Source organism: Psammomys obesus, unplaced genomic scaffold, assembly GCF_907164565.1.
Source record: "Psammomys obesus unplaced genomic scaffold, mPsaObe1.curated_primary_1811, whole genome shotgun sequence".
In the NCBI taxonomy this organism is placed as follows: domain Eukaryota; kingdom Metazoa; phylum Chordata; class Mammalia; order Rodentia; family Muridae; genus Psammomys; species Psammomys obesus.
In genome coordinates, this window is record NW_026596046.1 from 19,244,034 (window position 1) to 19,263,054 (window position 19,021).

A 19,021-nucleotide genomic window follows, 5' to 3' on the forward strand; every position below is an offset into this window, starting at 1 on the left:
GGCTGCGCGATAAAAGGGGCGGCCGCGCTTCCTGACGCGAGACCCGCGCTCGCCGCCGCCCGCCCGCCTGCTCAGGCCGCGATGACACGGCGCCCGCGGCGGCCCCGAGGCGCCGGGCGGGCCGTTTGCTGAGCGGATCGCGGCTGCCCGCCAGCGTGTCCGCGCCGCCGCCGCCGCCGCCGCCGCCAGGATGGGCTGCGCCCCGAGCATCCACACTTCCGACAACCGAGCGGCGAGCCACAGGGTCGACGAGGACGCGCCGGGCCCCGCGCCGACGTCTAGACAGCGGTGGTCGACCGCGCCCGGGCTCGCGGAGCGCCAGCCTCGCGACGGCGGCGCCGCGAAGGTGAGCAGCGCCCACAGGCCGGGGAGACGCGGGGCCGGCGGGGCCGGCGGGGGCCCTCCAGGCGGCCGCCGCGCCGTGGACCGACGCCAGCCGCCCCGCGCCGCGGGCTGAGGTGGACCGAGGCTCAGCGGGGCCATGACCGAGCCGCCGTGTCGTCCGTTCGTTCCCGGGCCAGATCGTTCGCTGCCAGTCAGTTTCCTCCCAGCGTTGTGTGTGTGTGTGTGTGGGGGGGGGACCCGGGTGGGGGACCTCGAGAATCTTCTGTCACGCCCCTGACACGGTAAACCGGGGTGCGCTCTGCTCTGTGGCTCCCAGGGTGGGAAGGGAAGGGCTGCCGGTCTCGGGACGGTCTTGGATCCGACCTGCACCCCCATCCTTCACCCCCTGCCTGGCTGATGCTAACGTCTGTCCCCCTCTTTGCGCGTGAAGTTTCACTTTTCCACTTCTTTGAGACTGTTGAAATGGAAGCTTGGAACATCGGTTTGGCTTCACTGCACATGCTATCTGAAGTTCGCCTTTATTAGCATACGTGTTGGTATTTAAAGCCTGTGTGATTAGAAACTGCTGCTGGAGACGCGATCTTTGAAGGATTCGGTAGGGCAAAGTTAATGTTTTATGGAGGCAATCTGACTGGGACATAGAGGGGTTTTGTTTTGTTTTGTTTTTCATTGCGTGTCTGCCTCGGCGCCTTTTGCCTCAGCTTTTATCAGAAGTTTCGAGGGCTGAGGTTTTCTAAAGGAAAGATGAAAGTTGACCGAGGCACAGCGCAGCAGCTTGCCACCTACATTTGGGATTTTGGAGTGGCATCTCAAGCGTCGGTAGTAAAACAGACTGTGGGGTGCTTGGCTGCCGTGTTGGAACATAAACTCCTCGTTAAGTCTTTTGTTGTTTTTTAAAATAATTCTTCTTGCTTACTGAGTCCTGCAGAACTTCTCAAATTTGAAGGACGTAGTTGATTTACGTAACTGTCTTAAATTTCCAGCAGTCATTGTGGTACTTTTTCTATAGGAAAGAGAAGATCTTGCTCAGCTTTCCAGCTGGAGCGCCTGCCCCGCCCTGCCCGTACTCTTAAGTGAAAATTCAATCATGTTCTGATTAGCAAAAGTTGAATTATCTCTCCTGTTGTTTCTTTAAAGAAACCTGTGAAGGCTAGAGTTTAGACTGTTAGGCCAAACTGCTTTTAATGACAATGAGTAGTTATATATTAAGCCTAACAGGCTTACAAGCAAACAAGACACTACAGATGAAGTTGATTGTGGGAACTTTAACAAGTGTCACGTTTTTGACAGTTTTTTGACCCAAATCAAATACGTATTTTTTTCATTAGCCAAATGTTAAATTCCAAAATCATCTTTTCAGTGAGACACCTTGCTTCTTACAGGCCTTTTTGTGTTGGCCTGGGAGTCTTAACATTTCTGTTAGGCGTCCTGTAAGCCTCTCCCGTGCAGCAATGTACTCTTCTGCCTCCCACAGTTCTCTGGGTTTCAGAGTTTTTATTCCAAGTGTTCTGCTGACAGACCTCTGCCTGTGTTAGGTCCGCCTGCCTTCATCCTTACAGCGGCTGGCCTCATGGCATGCATATAATAGGTGCTAAATAGCGGTTGAGTTTATTTTTTACTGTTTACTCATTGGTACTTCTATCACTGCAGTTTGTGTCTATAAAACACTGAAGATGTTTAAAAATAATATTAACACTTACAGAGGAGGAGGAGTCAAATTACAAGCTACAGTAGTGCCACCAATAGAGATGAAAGTCCCTCCCATATTTTGTGTGTGAGTCGCCCATACTGATACCCCATCTCCGTTACTGAATTCAGGCATATCGGGTAACTACAGATTTTCTTTAGTTCAGTATTTTTTTTTTTTAATTAAGTAAATGTACTTTTTAAAATTAATGTGCTCTGGAATCTGAAAAATACATATTACAGAAGAAAAGCTTTGGCAAGATCAAATTAAAAGTACTTTGCTTCCTTATTAACAAATATCTTGAGCCTATTCTAGTTCATCAAAAAGCTCTTGGAGCTGGGAGCTTGGGAGATAGCTTAGATGGTAGAGTGCCTGTCAGGCAAGAACGAGGAGCTGAGTTTGGACCCTCAATACCCACATAAAAGCTGGCATGTTTCTTGAGCCTCGTGTTGGAGCTAGGGTCGGGTGGAGACAGGCAGTTCCTCTGAGCTTGTTGTCCAGGTGGCCTACCCAGGCAGTGAGCTCTGGGTTTAGTGAGAGACCCTGTGCCCAAAAACAAAGTAGACAGCTACAGAGGCAGCCCTCCAGCTCCCACATGCAGGCTCGCAGGCACAGGGGCACGCACACACTCCACACGGGTATAGAGGTGGCCTTCCGGCCCCCATGTGCAGGCATGCAAGCACTGTGTGTGTGTGTGTTCATTGTTTAGAACGCAGCCATCCAATGTATCTTCCAGAGAATTTAAACAAGAAATTTCGTGGAGGAAGTAGTTCCTCACAGTTGCTGAAAGACTGATGGTTAAGTACACTTCAGCTTAAACAGAATGTGGTTTACACTGTACTATATTTTATGTGTATTCCATGCAGCAACCTATGAACTATTAATAAGTATTTCATGAATAAAGGAATGATCAAATCAGTTTGAGGAATACTGACAATAAATTCAGCAGAGTTCCTCCCTCCCTCCCTTCTTTCCTCCCTGCTTTGTCTTTTTTCTTTCTTTCTTAGAGTGTTTTGCTGTGTTACCCATGGCGGTCTGGAACTTGGGGTCCTGCTAGTATAGCTTCCTACCTTCCTCGTATAGATGCATGTCCCTAAACCTGGTTTCAGCAAAAAAAAAAAAAAAAAAAAAAAAAAAAAAAAAAAATTTCTTTTAAATGCAGGGCTTTGTCAGAGTACTCAGTTTCTTAAAATATCTTGTGATCACCGGGTAGTGAGTGGCACATGCCTTTAATCCCAGCATTTAAAAGGTAGAGGCAGGTGGGTCTCTGTGAGTTTGGGGCCAACCTAGCCTGCAGGGTAAGTTCCAGGACAGCCAGGGCTACAAAGAGAAACCCTGTATAAAAAAAAACAAAAACAAAACACAACACAATATAAATATATATCCCTGTGATCTTCCAAAGGGTGTTTAGGGTTGCATTTCCTAGCTAGACCTCTTTGATTATCCAGCCTCTTTCTTAGGGTTCTGTCATAGGCAAGCCAGAGTAGGCTCTGATTCCTTCCATGGGACTACAGTATTCAGAGTACAAGAAATATGCTTAACAGTAGACTTCAACAAATACGATTTAGTTCTTAGTGAGTCCAAAGGCACTTTAAGATCTGGTAATGTACTGGTGAGTGCATGAACCTATTTAAGTATTACTGAAAATACTGTGGCTGTTTGTTTATCCAGGAGTTATATAGCCTATGTGGTTACAGATAATGGCTGCTGTGTTCAGCTTGAACACTTACGCTTTTATTTTTAATCAGTGTGAGTTTTAACTAACATCTCAATATTGTCTTGTCAGTTTTTAGATCGACTCTCTTCATTTTCCTTAGCTGGGCCTTGAGACTTAAGGTACGCTTGAAACATTTGTGCATGAAGAGAGGAGCCATAGAGATCTGTTCACTGCCATCCAGCGGGCTGCTGCTGGTTGGTGCCTTCTGCTCAGCCTTTCTCATCAGCTGCGAGGTGGGCAGTCAGACCTCTGTTTGCTGTCTCCTGTAGGCCTTCCAGAAATAGTCGTTGAATTATAGGATCGTGTGAAACAGGCTGTAGAAGTGCAAAATCTCCCCTGTTCGTATAGAGGAGAAATAGAAACCAGTCTTAACTAGATCGGAGGCTGTGAAGTTCAGATTGCTTTTATGGGAGTCTCTGGTTATTGCTCTCCAGAGATATCCTCAGGGGATGAGGTATATTCATGCTAGTGAGCATTGTTTGTTTGTTTGTTTTGAGACAGGGTCTCACTATGTAGCCCTGGCTGTTCTGAACTCATTTTATAGACCAGGCTGGCCTTGAACTCTGAGAGATCCACATGGCTTTGCCTCCTGAGTGCTGGGATCAGAGGTGAGCAGGACGGTTCTCGGCTGGATAAAGTTGTGAGGATAGCGCAGCACGTTGGCAGTGCACAGCAGGACTGTGGGCTGCGCGCTCACTTGTGACCAAGTGTGTCACCAGCAGAACTGCAGGAGCTGCAGAAGCTCCAGTTTGTCTCACTCTTCCCACTTCTCCTCTAAATCTTCTTCTCTGACTTTCCGCTATCTTCTTCCCCCAATTCCCAGTCTTCCTCCTTTCCCTCCTTGACAGAACAGGCTAAAGAGCCACCTCCACTGGAAGGCGGATGCTGAGTTGCTCCCTGTTGTCTTCCATATAGAGAATCTTTTGCCAGGCTTAAGTATGAAGAACTAAAAAAAAATTTGAGCTCTTGTTAACATACATGAAGTACTTTGTATCTATATCACCTATATCGTAATATTTCAAAAACATCCCACTCTAGAGGGAAACACTCAGTGACGTGGCAGAGTAACAAAATAAAAAATCAGATAATACATGAGGTGGAAATTGCTTTAATTTAGGCAAACATAAACACATGTAAGATAAGATCAGGCAACAAGCTTTACTCCAAAATATGTATATACCAAGCAGCTGTGATGCTGTAATGCGTGTGCGCACGCACGTGTATAAACACAGTACTTACTGTCACTAGCACCATAAATTTAATTGTGATTCTTAAGAGATATGTCAGAGTTCTGTTACCTGCCCAGGGTCAGCCTTGATCTTTTCCATATAGAAGTAAAGGTTATGATGAGGCCTGTGGTCCCTTCCGGCTCTTACGTGCCTCTTGAAGTGGTCTGGGGACACTGGCTCTCCCTGACATGGCTTGCTCATTTGGATTGAGCACTGAAACAGGGAGGTTCATGATGTGAGGCTGACATCTCAGAATAACTTTTAAAGGGGAGAGAATTTCAGAAAGTGAAAACAACAAATAAAATTAAAGAGCAGAACGGAGGAGCTAGGGCAGGAGTAGGCCCTTAGTCTGGCCCAAGGTCAGTGTCTCACATAGAGTGAGACTCGAGGGATGGACTCATTCCTAGAGTGCAGACTTTTTTGGTAAGCCGGGCCATTTCTTGGATGCTGCCTCCTCTGTATGCCTTGTTCTTACACTGGATGTGTTACAGATGATATCTCCTTTAATCCTTGCAGCCTTGAGAGAGGGATCACATGACTCTACCTTCTGCAGATAAGGCACCAGAGGTTTGAGACTTACCTAGGGCCATATAATCAAACTGGGATCAGAACACAGTATTCCTGGCTCTCCTAATTACTTATTTCATCCCCCCCCCCCACCATGGATTGACCTTTTGTTAGGCCAGTGGTTCTCAGCCCTCTGGGGTTTGATCAACCCTTTCACAGGGGTTGCCTGAGACCATCAGAAAACACAGATATTTACATTATGATTTATAACAGGAAAATTACAGTTATGAAATAGCAACAGCATGAAGAACGGTATTAAAGGGTCATGATATTAGGCAGGTTGAGAACCATTGCATTAGGCTATAAATAAATTAAGTCACCTGGGTTGTTTTGCTTTGTTTTTGTTTTTTTGAGACAGGGTATCTCTGTGTAATCTTGGCTGTCGTGGACTCACTTTGTAGATGAGGCTGACTTCGAACTTGCAGAGATCTGCCTGCCTCTGCCTCCCTGAATGATGGGATTAAAGGCATGCACCATCTCGCCTGTTTTTTTGTTTTTTTTTAAGATCATTTATTTATTTAATGTGCCTGAGTATACGTCTATGCACCATACTTGTACAGTGCCCAAGGAGGCTAGATGATGTTGGGTCCTCTGGAACTGGAGTTACATGGAGTCGTGAACCACAGATATGGATGGCTAGGAACCAAACCTGGATCCTTTGAAAGATCCAATGCTCTTTAACTACTGAGCCATCTCTCCAGCTGCGGTAACCTGAGTTTTAATCAGGGGTCCTGAATTTATATTACCATGGTGTTGTTAGGTCTTCCCTGCTGAGGAAGTTGGTTATGTTTGTGGAACTTGTTCAGTCCTGTCCCAATTATTCACAGAATTTGCTCTCTTTTCTCCAGCCTGTCTGTCCTCTTTGTCATTGGAAACAAGCTGACTGAGAATCCCTAGGGACTTTTTCCCTTCCCTCTCCTGGGGCTACAGACATCCTTCCTTAGCCTGGCTCCCCAGGAGCTGTGTGTTCCCTTTGACTTTTGCTCCAGGATGGTGTGTAGGCATCCTCCCAGAGTTACTCCAGGCCCAACCAGAAGGTTTCTTGGGCCCCTAGCAGGGCTTGCACTTTAAAGGTCTAGAATTGCTGCTTGGGGCCTTGGAGTAAAGTATAGGCTGCTTGAGGACAAGGACTGTGTCCTAGTTTTGTGACACTTTCTGCATGCTGGACACACTCTAAAGTATTTGGATAAATGTGCCTGTCTTTGAGGCCGATAGGGCTTTTTATTCACATTCCTTGTATCTATCTCATCTTATTTAATGTTAACAAACATTGTTAGGGTGTGTTGCACGTGTTTTAACAAAAAGCCAAAATACCCTTGGGCTAGTGATTAATCTGTCAGATTATTAGTAAAGCTTTTCTCCAGTTTTGGCCATGTTCAAGTTGAGCAAGGTTGCTGGGTCCCCTCCTTCTGTTCTACTTTTGTTCTGCTCTGTTTGGTAGGAAGTGGTGGAATATCATGTTAGAGCATTGTTTTGACAAGTTTTATGTTGCTGTTTCTCAGCTACAAGCATGAAATGTAGTCTGCCCATCCACCCGGACAGGAAGGATGTTGCAAATTTCCCTGAACTGTGGTATGACTTCAGAGGACTCAGAGGTGGGGGGCTCCATAGTATTTTTACTCTGTATGGGTTGGAAACATACCTTCTTGTTTCTTGAGCTCATCTGCTTTCATTCTACTTCATTCCTATATGCCTGCATCAGCTCTTTTCCCATTGCTAGTGGGATGGCCCATAGACACACCTATGCTGTCCTCAGTTGGAGTTGATGGCAGTTCCCCAGTGAGGTGATGTTGAAAGAGTATAAGGAGGAGACGCTAGAGACAACGGCTGACATCCACTTCATCAGGGATTGATAATATAATTGGCAAATCTTGGTCTTGCATTTTCTCAACTGTAGAAGGAGAATAGAGAGGGATAGGGATGAGGCTCCATGGCTCAGTGAGAAAGTAATTGTCAAGCATGTGTCAGGGCCTGGCTTCAGTCTCCAGCAACTCTTCTCAGACACAGGTAAAACAAAAGGCAAAGAGACTAGACTACCTGCCTTGTGATGAGATTACTTAACTGTCTTTGAAAGTGTTTTATAGCATGTGAAGTTTGACTATTTTCTTTTCTTTCCCCTCTGTCAGCACTGGTGATCAAACCTAGGACTTTTTGCATGCTAAGGCAGATACCTTTTTTTAAAAAAATAACATTTTAAAATTTATTTTGTGTGTGTGCTTGTGCACACCATGGTATGTGGAGGTCAGAGGACAGCTTTTGAGCATTAATGACCTCCCACCAGGTGGATCCCAGCTAGTCAGGCTTGGCAGCAAGCACCTCCATCCACGGAGCCACAGAGTCAGGTGAACCAGTCTCTCTCTTTCTCTCAAAAAGATTCATTTAGGCTGAAAGTGGTGATGCAGACCTTTAATCCCAGCAGTTTAGCAGCAGAGATAGGCATATCTCTGTGACTTCAAGGCCAGCCTGGCCTACGTAATGAATTCCAGGACAGACAGAGCTACATAATGAGACCCTGTCTCAGAAATAAAAAAAATTAATTATGTGTCTGTGTGCACCTGAGTGTAGGTATCAGAGGCAGCCAGAGACATTGGATCCTCTGGAGCTGTAGGTACAGGGAGTTGTGAGCCACCTGGCATAGATGATGAGAACTGAACTTGGGCCCTTGCAAGACCACTACTTACTCTTAGCTTCTGAGCCATCTCACCAGCCCCAAACTACACTTTTCTTAAAGTCATATATTTCTTCTTGGAAAAAAAAAAAGGTTTATTTTTTGTGTGTGGGTATTTTGCTAGCATATATGTGTGCATCATGTGCTTACAGTGGCTATAGGTACCAGAGGAAGGAGTTAGATCTGGAACGGGAATGACAGGCAGTTTTAGCCACCATCCATGTGCTGGGAATTGAACCGGGGTCAGATATATATAGTGCATGTCTCCAGGCGGGGAAGATTCAGTTGAGCAAGTTACACAAGGCATTTATGATAAAGGAAAAATTGATAAAATTCAACTAAGTGAAAAATGAAGATCTCGTCAAAGGAAAATGAAAAGTAGTGCCACTGATATTTGCAATGCATAATATTAATAAAGCTTTAATTATATATATGAATTCTTCCAATTCAATAAGAAAAAGCCATTGAAAAATGGGCAGACCTGAAGGGACATGTCACTGTAAGAGGAAACTAAGCCAGGTGGCAGGGTGGTGGCACACACCTTTAATCCCGGCAGAGTCAGGCAGGAGCAGGGACAGGGGCATCTCTGTGAGTTTGAGGGCAGCCTGGTCTACAGAGCTAGTTCCAGGACAGCCAGGGCTACACAAAGAACCCCTATCTTGGGGTTGGGAAGGGGAAACTAAATTGCTGATAAATTTATAGAGAGAAGTTTCAGAATTATTTGGGAAATACAAATACAAAGTTCAGTGAGGTGAGAGTTTTAGACCCATTAACATTTTTAGACACATTACGTTGGCAAGCATTTAAAAACCTGTCAGTGTTTGAGGAAGCCCTGGACACTGTATATAGAGGAGAGAAGGGGGCAGGCCTGAGAATCAGGAAAAGGAGTTTGAAGTTCATTTTGTAAACCTCATAGACCCCCAAAGGCTTTTTATTTCCAGAAGGGTAGCTAAGCAAGAAATATACCTTACAGAGATTGTTTCAGGCGGAAATCAAAGTGATGGGTGAAGGGAAAGCCAGAGGTGGGCACTGTCCAGGTCCTGTTGTTGTGGTCCAGGCATAAGATACAACTTTGTATAGTGATTTGGGAATAGAGTGAGTGAGCAGAGGAAACCCTGATAGGCCAAGGACAGGTTGGAATGAAGGGAAAGGACGTGTAGAGTGACTCAGTCTGGGGTTTACCAGCTTGGAGGGATATGCCACAATTTGTACAGTGTCTATGGTTTGCCAGTGCTATTTCTGCACACCGCCTCATTTGATGTTCTTCAAGGCCCTGCCAAGTAGAATGGAGGGATTTTATTTCCCTTGATGAAGATGGAAAGAAGTCGATCTTAAGAGTAGAATAACATGTCTGGCCTGGTGATGACCAGTCACAGCAGCAGGCTATAACAGCATAGGGTAGAGGCCAGCACAAAGAGAGCTTAGGGAGCCTTTTGTTATCCATAGAAGCCAGTCTCAGCTTTTGGTTCTTTGTTCATCTTATAAAAGTACAGTTTTACTTTTTTTTTTATAAAAGTTCTGTTTATTGCAGGGAACTTGAAAAATATACAGAATAACCAGAATCATTTAAATTGCAAAATCACTTAAACTACACCCAAGCACTAGGCTATAGGTTCCGTGTTTCCTTTTATTCCTGAAGCAATATTTATGCATTATAGAAAATAAACAAATGCTAAAGTGTAGTTTTCATTATCTTGAAATTATTCGCTGCATCATGGTAGCATGTATGTTCATTTTTCACTGAAATTTGATCAGCTAGCACATAATTATGTTTGTTTATGTTAGGGTTGGGACCTACGGCCTGTGTGTTCTAGGCAAGTACTCAAGCTATGCTCTGCTTCTACTTAAAAGCTAGTTAGGAGCCGGAGAGGTGTCTCAGTGGTTATAGCACATAGTGCTTAGGTGCTGCTTCTAACAGCCAGCGCATGGAGGCTCCCAACCACCTGTAACCTCAGCTCTGAGGATCTGACATCCAGGGGATTCTGGCCTTCTTGCACCCCTGCAGAATACTGGCACACATACGCATACTTTTTTTTTTTTTTAAGTATTGATGAACAATCTATTGATTTTAATAACTGTGTATACAGTTCCTTAGTGTTAAGTACATTTACTATGTTGTGCAAGCATTAACATCAGCCAGCCCTGGAACTTTTCCATCTTGTAAAACTGAAATGCTATACATCGTAACTGCTGAGTCTCTTTCTTCTCTCTGCCCTGGGAAGACTCCATTTTATTTTCTGTCTCTATTTGACTACTCCAGATACACTTTTTGTCCTTTGGGGAGGAGTTTATTTCACGTAACAATGTTCTCAAGGCTCATTTCTCTTACAGTGTGTGTCAGAAGTTACTCCTTTCTTAGGGTTGGACAATATTCTATTGTCCTGTTACTACACTGCTTAGTTACCCGTTGATGAACACTTAGTTGCCTCTGTCTTTTGACAGCTTGAACGATGTTGAACACGATTATACAAATATCTGAGTCCTTACTTTTTGGATATATACCCATAGTGGACTTGCTAGATCATATGGTAACTCTCCTTAATTCTTAAAGGTTTCACCTTTAAATAAATGCATACTGCTTTGCAGTGTAAATTTTTGTCTAATAATGAGTATATTTCCATTTCATTAATTTATGAAAGTAGTATTTACTGTCTATATCATACCATACTAGTATCCTCTGTAATTTCATAAATGTCCTGCATTGCACCTGCTTACAATCCCTTACTTCTCTAATCTGGAACATAGACCTATTTTTTTTTTTTTTTTTTTTTTTTTTTTTAAGGAGACCCTACCAGTCATGCCTGAACTTGCTTCCTTGAGCTGTCATTTATCTTTTATTCTACCTTCTGTAATTCTTGTTCTAGAAACTGCTTTTCTGGTTCTTTGTACGGTATGTGTACGTGTGTATGTGCTGATGTGCAGGTCTGTGTGTGAACAGAAGCCAGACGAGGGTGCCAGCTCTTCTCTGATCACTTTCGGAGTTATTCCATTGAGGAAAGGCCTCTCCCTAAACCTGGAGCTTGCGGGCTTTTGTTTGTTTGTTTGTTTTGTTTTGTTTTGTTTTGTTTTACGCTAGGCTGCCAGCCAGCAAGTCTTCCTGTCCCTGCCCCGCATGGTGCTGGGGTTCTAGGCATGTGTGAGACCATCTCAGCTTATAGTTGGTGCTGGGATCTGAATTCAGGTCCTCAGAGCTTTGCAGCAAGCCCTGCTAACCACCGACTTCTCTTTTTAGTCCCATACTTCTGTATTTCTTATAAATTGGACATTGTATCTAAAATTTATTCAAGTTTAATATTTTGTTTAGACTGTTTGTATCAGAAGAAAAAATTTGATTGAGCCACTGTTATAGATGCTCAGGTTGAGTGGTTTAGTATGACTGCTGTGTCTTCTGCTGTTGAGCTGTGCTGCTGTTACTGTTTGGATAACTACCCCCTAGAGACACATTTTATTAAAGATTTGGTCATTGGTCTCTGGTGCTCTTGGGAAGTTGATAGAATCTGTAGGAGGTAAGGACTTAGGAGAGAAAGGTATGGGTTGAGGGCATACCCTTGAAGAAGATATTGGCACCTCATCTCTTTTTTCTTTTCTTTTCTTTTTGCCTCTTGGCTGCCAGAGGTGAACAGTTTGCTCTTCCTCTGTCACCGTGATGTACTGCCTTCCTCCTAGCCTAAAACCAGTAGAGCCAACTGGTTATGAATGGAAACCTTTCAAACCATAAGCCAAAATAAACCTTTCCTCCTTATGAATTGTTTATTTCAAGTATTTTGTCACAGTGGCATTTGGCATTATATGAATGTTCACAGCAGCTTTTCACCTGTGGCTTTTTTCTTTTCTTTAAGAAGAAATTGATCAATTCTTATCTAAAATAATTCTGATTAGAGTTCATGAACAATGATTCTTTAATTCAGTTACTTTTCTATATGTAGCTTTTTTCTTTTACATTTTGCTTATTTGTGTATGCATGTTATATATAATATTCATATTAGTAATATTCATATTACCTTTCCAATGTGTGTGTAGACATTTTAAAGTAAAATAACATTGTTTTGTTGTTGCTTAGTGCTAGGAAGGCTTTAAGTACTCTATCACTGATTTGTATCACCAGGCCTAAATGTAAAATTTGAGTAAATACTTATGCATGGCTTTATGTCTTGGCTTTGAAATTTAGCAACAAATTGCAACTCTTTCCTGTCCCATTACTTTTTTTTTTTTTAAGTATAACTTATGATACTGATGTTGCCATGTATGTCTTTTCATACCTGTGGTCCTTTTCTTGCACTTATTCTTAGAATGTTGAATTTATTAGATTATTTTATTTTTACAAGAAATGTATTTCTTAATAGACCTTTTGGCTTGACCATATTTGAGAGGAAACTGAAGCTGTAAGGCAGCATGTCCAGAGTCACCCTGCATGTAATGAGCTGGGGTAAGGACTGTATGTCATGTTAACACTCTGCCTCGTGTCCTCTGCTGCTTTTTGTGTCTGGAAAATGGACCAAGCCATCCCCTCTCCTCATTTTTTAAAACATTTTCCTTTTTGGCTATGTTGGGAATTGAGGCTAGGATGCCATGGCGTGAGACAAGTTGCTTCAGCGAGGTACATAGAGGCCTCAGACCGTCTGAATGTCCATCCCGCTCAGATTTTCACACTGTGCTGTTGTTCAGTGGCTTATATGTGTCAGAAGCAATAAAGTAATCAAATCCCTAGGACTCCTAAGCTTAAATATTTTCAACTCCATTTTTCTGAAAAATGTTTTATTTTAAAGACCTGTATATATACCTGTTTTGTTTTGTTTGTTTTTAGTTTGTATTACATATAGAGAGAGTTGAAATTGGCACATAATGAAGATTATGTTATTGTGTACTCAGAATATTTGGCTAGTTTTTTTTTTTTAATTCAACTTTTTTTTTTTTTTCAGTAAAAAAGTCAGTTTTATTGCCTTTTCTTCTTTAAGACTTTGTGCTATGTCTTTTGATAGTCTAGGGTCTTGAAAGGCCAAAGGTCCAGGTGAGGTTGAGCTGTACTAAAACTTTGCTTGGGAATGAAAAAGGCAGACCTTGTGGTCTAGCAGGATTTTCACAGGCTCAGAAGACCTTTATGTGGCTGTTGATAGTTGCCTGTGATTGCAGCATATAGTCATTTTCAGTAACGGTGAAAACTAGTACTCCTATTGTACAGTAATATCCAGTGAGATTAGTTTTTGGAGACTAAGAATTAGAAAGTACTTGAACTTTACTGTAGGCTTTCTCTCTCCATTTCATCTCTGCTTTCACAAGTTTTCATATAGGGAGGTCACTCATTCATACATTTCCTTCCAAATGTTTACTGTGAACCAGGTACCATCCTAGGTCTTTTTTTTTTTTTTTTTTTAATTTTATTTTTAATTTTTATTTTTTCCCTTTTTGGCTGTCCTGGAACTCTCTCTGTAGACCATGGTGACCTGAACTCAGAGATGCTCCTATCTCTGCTCCTGCCCACGCCCCCCCCCCCCCCCCGCTGGGATTAAAGGCCTGCACCACTACCGCCCTGAGGTCTTTTTTTTTTTTTTTTTAAAGCACTGTGAAGATAAATAACAACATAATAAACTTAGAAGAGCACAGGTTTGCCTCTCTCCTGCCCCTGATTTTGCACTGTGTATTTAGAAATCTGGACATACTGTTATTATTTTTGGTCAAAGAAGGCAGGTGAAAGTGGAGTTGGAAGACTTATATTTGAGTTCTGGCTTTGGCTTATTTAACTGTAGGCCTGACAAAATCAAGTTACCTTTTTTGTTGTTTTTGGTTTTTGGCTTTTTCAAGACAAGGTTTCTCTGTGTAGCATTGGGTGTCCTGGACTCACTTTGTAGACAAGGCTGGCCTCGAACTTGCATAGATCTGCCTGCCTTTCCTCCCTGAGTGCTGGGATTATAGGCGTGTGCCACAGTGGCCACCAAGTAATTCTTCTGTAAGCCATAGCTTCCTGTATTAAGGTGGAGGTATAAGAGAGGATGTGGGGACATCTGCTGATCTGTTATTCACCATGAAGTGGCAGCCTTTTGTCTTTGTGCATTATCCACAGTTGTTGACTAGTGAGTCAGTGGAGAAAGGCTCTGTACTCCTGCCGCTGAATATACTGATAATGGAAATGTAAACAAGGATGTGCTGGGATTTTGGCCTGTAAATCAGAAAAATAATTTTCAGTGCCAACAACTATGTTAGCCTTGAGATTCCAAGACTGTTTCTGCACTGTAGGATAGCTTCAGGTCCCACAGGCAATCTCCGGGGGATCACATGGGTTTGTCTGAGGCTCATTTGTTTATGGAACTAGTTTTGTTATGACCTCCTGGAGTGGAGGTGGTCTTTGGTCAGGGCCAATGTGAACAGAATGTGTTCTTTCAGTATGCAGACCCTCCAAAATCGGGATAATGTACCTGTCCTGCAGCCAGGCTCCAAACCAGCCTTCAAGTGGTGCATGTGTCTGAGTCCTCCTTGCTAGGCTGACTTAGAGTCAGCAGTTTCTAAGTGGTGGTAGTGAAGGCTACTCTGCTTCTTGGCTGCCATGGAGTGAGCAGCTTTTAGCAGAATGTTTCTATCTTGTGACAGGCCTAAACACAACTCATTCAGCTAACCATGGACTTGAGCCTAGAACTGAACTGTGAGCCAACTTTAACCTCTCCTTCCTTAAGGTGTTTTTATAGCTGTTTTGATACAATGACAGGAAAATCAACATGGGCAGAGCGGCTTCTGCCCCAGAGATGTAGCATCTTCTTGGCATATAGATATATTCTGTTTGAAGAACTTAGAAGCATGATCCAAGATGGCTCAATGGAAAAAGTGTTTGCCGTGCAAGTCTGATGACCCTAGTTAATATCTGGAACCATTTAAAGGTGGAAGGAGAGAACTGACTCAGAAAAGTTGACCTCTGACCTCCACACATGTGCCACCCCCTAAACATACACTATAATAGACAATGTAATAAAGGGCCAGGTAGATGGCTCACTATTTCATAGAATTAAATAGTGGTTAAGAGCACTAGCTACTCTCCAGAGGACTTGGCATGGTAACTAACCACTGTCTGTGGCTCTAGTTCCACGGGACTTTTTTTTTTTTTTCAGGAACCGGGGGAACCAGGCGTGCACACGGTGCACAGAATACACATGTGCAGGCGAAACACCCATGCACGTAAAAATAAGCTTATCTTCTTAAAAGTCAGCTTAAAAAAATAAAAAAGAACTTGGAAGCTCCCTGAACCCATTCTTTTGGATTCTTTTTATTTTAAAAATTTTATTAAGCATATATAAATTATATAAAATAATGGGTTTAACTGGGACGTTTCATACCTGTATGTGGTATTCTGATCACACTCACACATATGCTATTCTTGTTCCCTTTCCACTCTCCCTAGTTCATCCTTTGGATTGTTACCAAGGCTTTGTTACATAATTATAGTTGGCTAAATCATTGGCTATTTTTCATGGACTCAACGTTTAGTTTTTTTCTCCCCTCCTCTCTCCGCCCATTTATCCTCCTGTCTTAGTGCTCTGTTGCTGTGAATAGACATGGTGACCATGGCAGCTCTTATAAAGGAAAGCATTTAGTTGGGGCTGGCTCACAGTGTCAGAGGGTTAGTCCATTATCAGCATGGCGGGAAGCATGGCACAGAGACATACATGGTACTGAAGAAGGAGCTGAGAGTTCTACATCTGGATCCACAGGCAGCAAGAAGAACCAGAGATTGTACCAGCCTGAGCTTTTGAAACCTTAAAACCCACCCCCAGTGACCCTACCCTTCCTCCAACAAGGCCACACCTAATCTTCAAGTAGTACCTCTCCCTGATGACTAAGCATTCAAATATATGAGCCCATGGGGCCCATTTTTATTCAAACAACCTTCCCTCCCTTCCCTTACCCTCTTTTCTTCTCTCAGAGGAGCTTGAAAATGGCAGTCCTTTAGTCACTTGTTGGTTCCCTGGGCAACTAGCTTTCTCTCTTATAGTTCTCTAAGGTCTTTTCATAAATCATCTCACTAACATAAACTCAGGTGTGATTAAATAACACAGAATGTTTCTTATACCTTCACTTTTTATTTTTAATTCATATCAAATTGGGACACATTCTTACCCCAGGCTGGTGCTTAATTTAGCTCTTCCCACCTCAGCTTCCTAGTGCTGGGACTAAAGTTCTTGGTTGCCACATCTAACTTGTTGCCTTTGCCTTTATTTTCCTGGAGCTGCTCCAGAGCTGTTACAGGACAAGAGACCAGCCAGGTATTATAATAAAAGATGCTGTAAGCCAGGGGCTGAGCTCTTTGCTCATTATATCACATCTATAAATTGCCACGTCTGTAGTTTTCACTCGGCTCCTTTGAGCTTTGTGAGCTATCACAGATATTTCTTGTGTTGTGTGGAAGCTGTTTCCAGATCACAGTCATCCCATTATGAAGGAGCATTGGTGCTCCTTAGATAGCAGGTATGTACATGTATCCCTCCGCACACTTTAAATCTTTCTTCGAAGGCTCCTATCTGATGCAGTGTAAGTGCCATGTAAATAGTTATTTGTCTAGGGAGTAACAACAAGAAAGAGAAGGCCAGCTCGAACTTGCTTAGGATTGTTCTGAATGCTCACTAAGGCCAAAAGAGGAATCTGTGGGCCACCATAGCCTGAATGGAGGCAGGGATACTGACCTCTGGCCAGTGTCACCTTTTGTCTTGTATGGTTGCCTTATGCTATTCAACAGGCAACGATGTCATCTCACTTTTTTTCATAGCTTTATTGATGGAACACTGTTTCTCCTAATTCCAATTTGAAAATTTCCAGGAAGGAAACAAGCTGAGCCTGCCTGGCATACCTGCTTTCAGTGGCCAGCGGGTAGTCTCCATGATCAGCAGCAGTGTTCTTGGAAAGTAGGCAGTTGGAATGGGAACACACAGTGTAGCCAGAGAGGCCAGCGTTGCTGCGTATTAGGGTTTAGGCTTCCCAGTGCTTGTCAGCTTAAGAATTAATCTTACTTTTATATGTAACGACCATTATTCCTTAGAATGACTCAGACAGTTTGCATGTTGTGTTGCTTGAGAAACTCTCCATTTATTCTGTTTGCTAAGAGGAGACTGGATAATAACAAGGGAAATTTTCATCTGGGTTTGACATAAAAGGAATGTGTGTCCCAGTTTGACCCTCTTTCTTACAAGATACTCAGTTATGCTCCTTCCCTCCCCCTTCCTTCTCTCTCCCCATCTCCTTCTCCCTCTCCCATAAGCACTGTATCCACAGCCCTCCTTTCTATAGAACCTCACCAAGTTGCCCAGGCTGGCCTTGATCTTACTTGTTAGCCCTGCCAGGTCTAACTTGTGATCTTCCTGTTTTAGTCTCAAGAGTATCTAGGATTATAGATCATTACTTCTCACTCTATTCCTGTTTTCATAGTTCTGTCTGCCGGTTTTGTCTTCCAGTGGCAGTATCACTGCATGCAGTGTTCTAATGAATCTGCTATGTAATTTGGAGCAAGTTTTCAAATTTTTTTTTCTTTTTTTAAAAGATTTTATTTATATATTTATTATTCATAGGGAGTTCTGTCTACATGTGTGCCAGCAGGCCAGAAGAGGGCACCAGATCTCAGTATAGATGGTTATGAGCCACCATGTGATTGCTGGGAATTGAACTCAGGACCTTTGGAAGAACAGTGTTTTTAACCTCTAAGCTATCTCTCCAGCCAGAAGGTTTCAAATCTTATGGGTCTTAATTTCCTTTCCAGGTAGGCAGGCCTGACTGTGGTGATAGACCAAAGAAAGCACAAAGGAATCAACCTCCTTAGAAGTTCATCAGTACCCTGAAACTTAAAGTGGATGTTCTTGATCCATGGAGTCCTCTTTTAAAAAGTAGATTCAGAAGCCAAGGTTCCTTCTGTCAGTGGTTCAGTCAGCTTCAACACATGGGTCTCAAGGTCACTTCATGTCTGTTTGCATGGACAAACTCACAGCATAGGAAACTCATAGAGGGTCATAGGAGAGAGGTTTTCCAGTGTCAAGAATGGTCTAAGGAAGGGGTCTATGTTAGTTTGTTCATGTTTTCCTGCTCGTAGCCACACTTAACATCACTAGAGCTGGGAGGCGCAGTTCCCCTAGTACCTGGAGAAGGAGAAACAGCGTTTTAAGGGGTGGCCAGTCTCTCATGAGCATTGCAGTTAGAGAGTATGAGTCCCGCTGGGCCTTGCCGGAGTTCTGATATCTAGTGCTGGGCTTTGTGTTAACATGAGTCATTATATTCACTTCACATGATAGTTTGAGGGTTTTTAAAAAAATGTGACTACAAGCTTCCTGATTGACACAGATTATAAAATGGAAAATGATCAGGGAGAGGGAACGGATAGAGCCTGGTTCTCCCAAGTTCCTCCTCCTGTCCTTACTAACATTCCTGTGATGGTTTTAGAGCATGCCCAAGCAGGATTTGAATTGATGCTATCTTAGACTTTTCCGAACCCTGGAATTCTAGGTAGGGTTATGGCGTCCTTTAATATTACCCTCCCCTTTATTAAAGTTTACACAATGATTTCTCTCTGAATTGAATTGTATGGAGTTCTTTTTTCCTTTTAAAAGGTCTCACGTATCATAGGCAAGCCTCAAACTAAGTGTGTCCCTGAGGATGACCTTGAACCTCTTAACCTCCTGTCTCCATCTCTCCAAGGGCATGTGCTGCCATCCATGGCATCTGGCTTGTAAGGTGAGAGCCAGCCAACCCCAGGCTTTGTGAATGCTAGGCAAGCGATCTACCAGTTGAGCTATATCCTCTGCCCAAATATGTAGTTCTTTGAACTTCACGTAACTTCTCTTTAC

The 19,021-nt window shown here is 43.1% G+C and overlaps 1 protein-coding gene across 1 annotated transcript in view; it reads left to right on the plus strand.

The window, feature by feature from the left end:
* Positions 1-28: 28 nt before the first annotated feature.
* Pde8a (phosphodiesterase 8A) overlaps positions 29-19,021 on the plus strand; it is a 113,451-nt gene continuing 94,458 nt past the window's right edge. Inside the window, exon 1 of the mRNA XM_055623147.1 lies at positions 29-346. Within this exon, the coding sequence (XP_055479122.1) occupies positions 191-346 (156 nt within the window). The 5' untranslated portion in view covers positions 29-190. The remainder of the gene's footprint in view (positions 347-19,021) is intronic.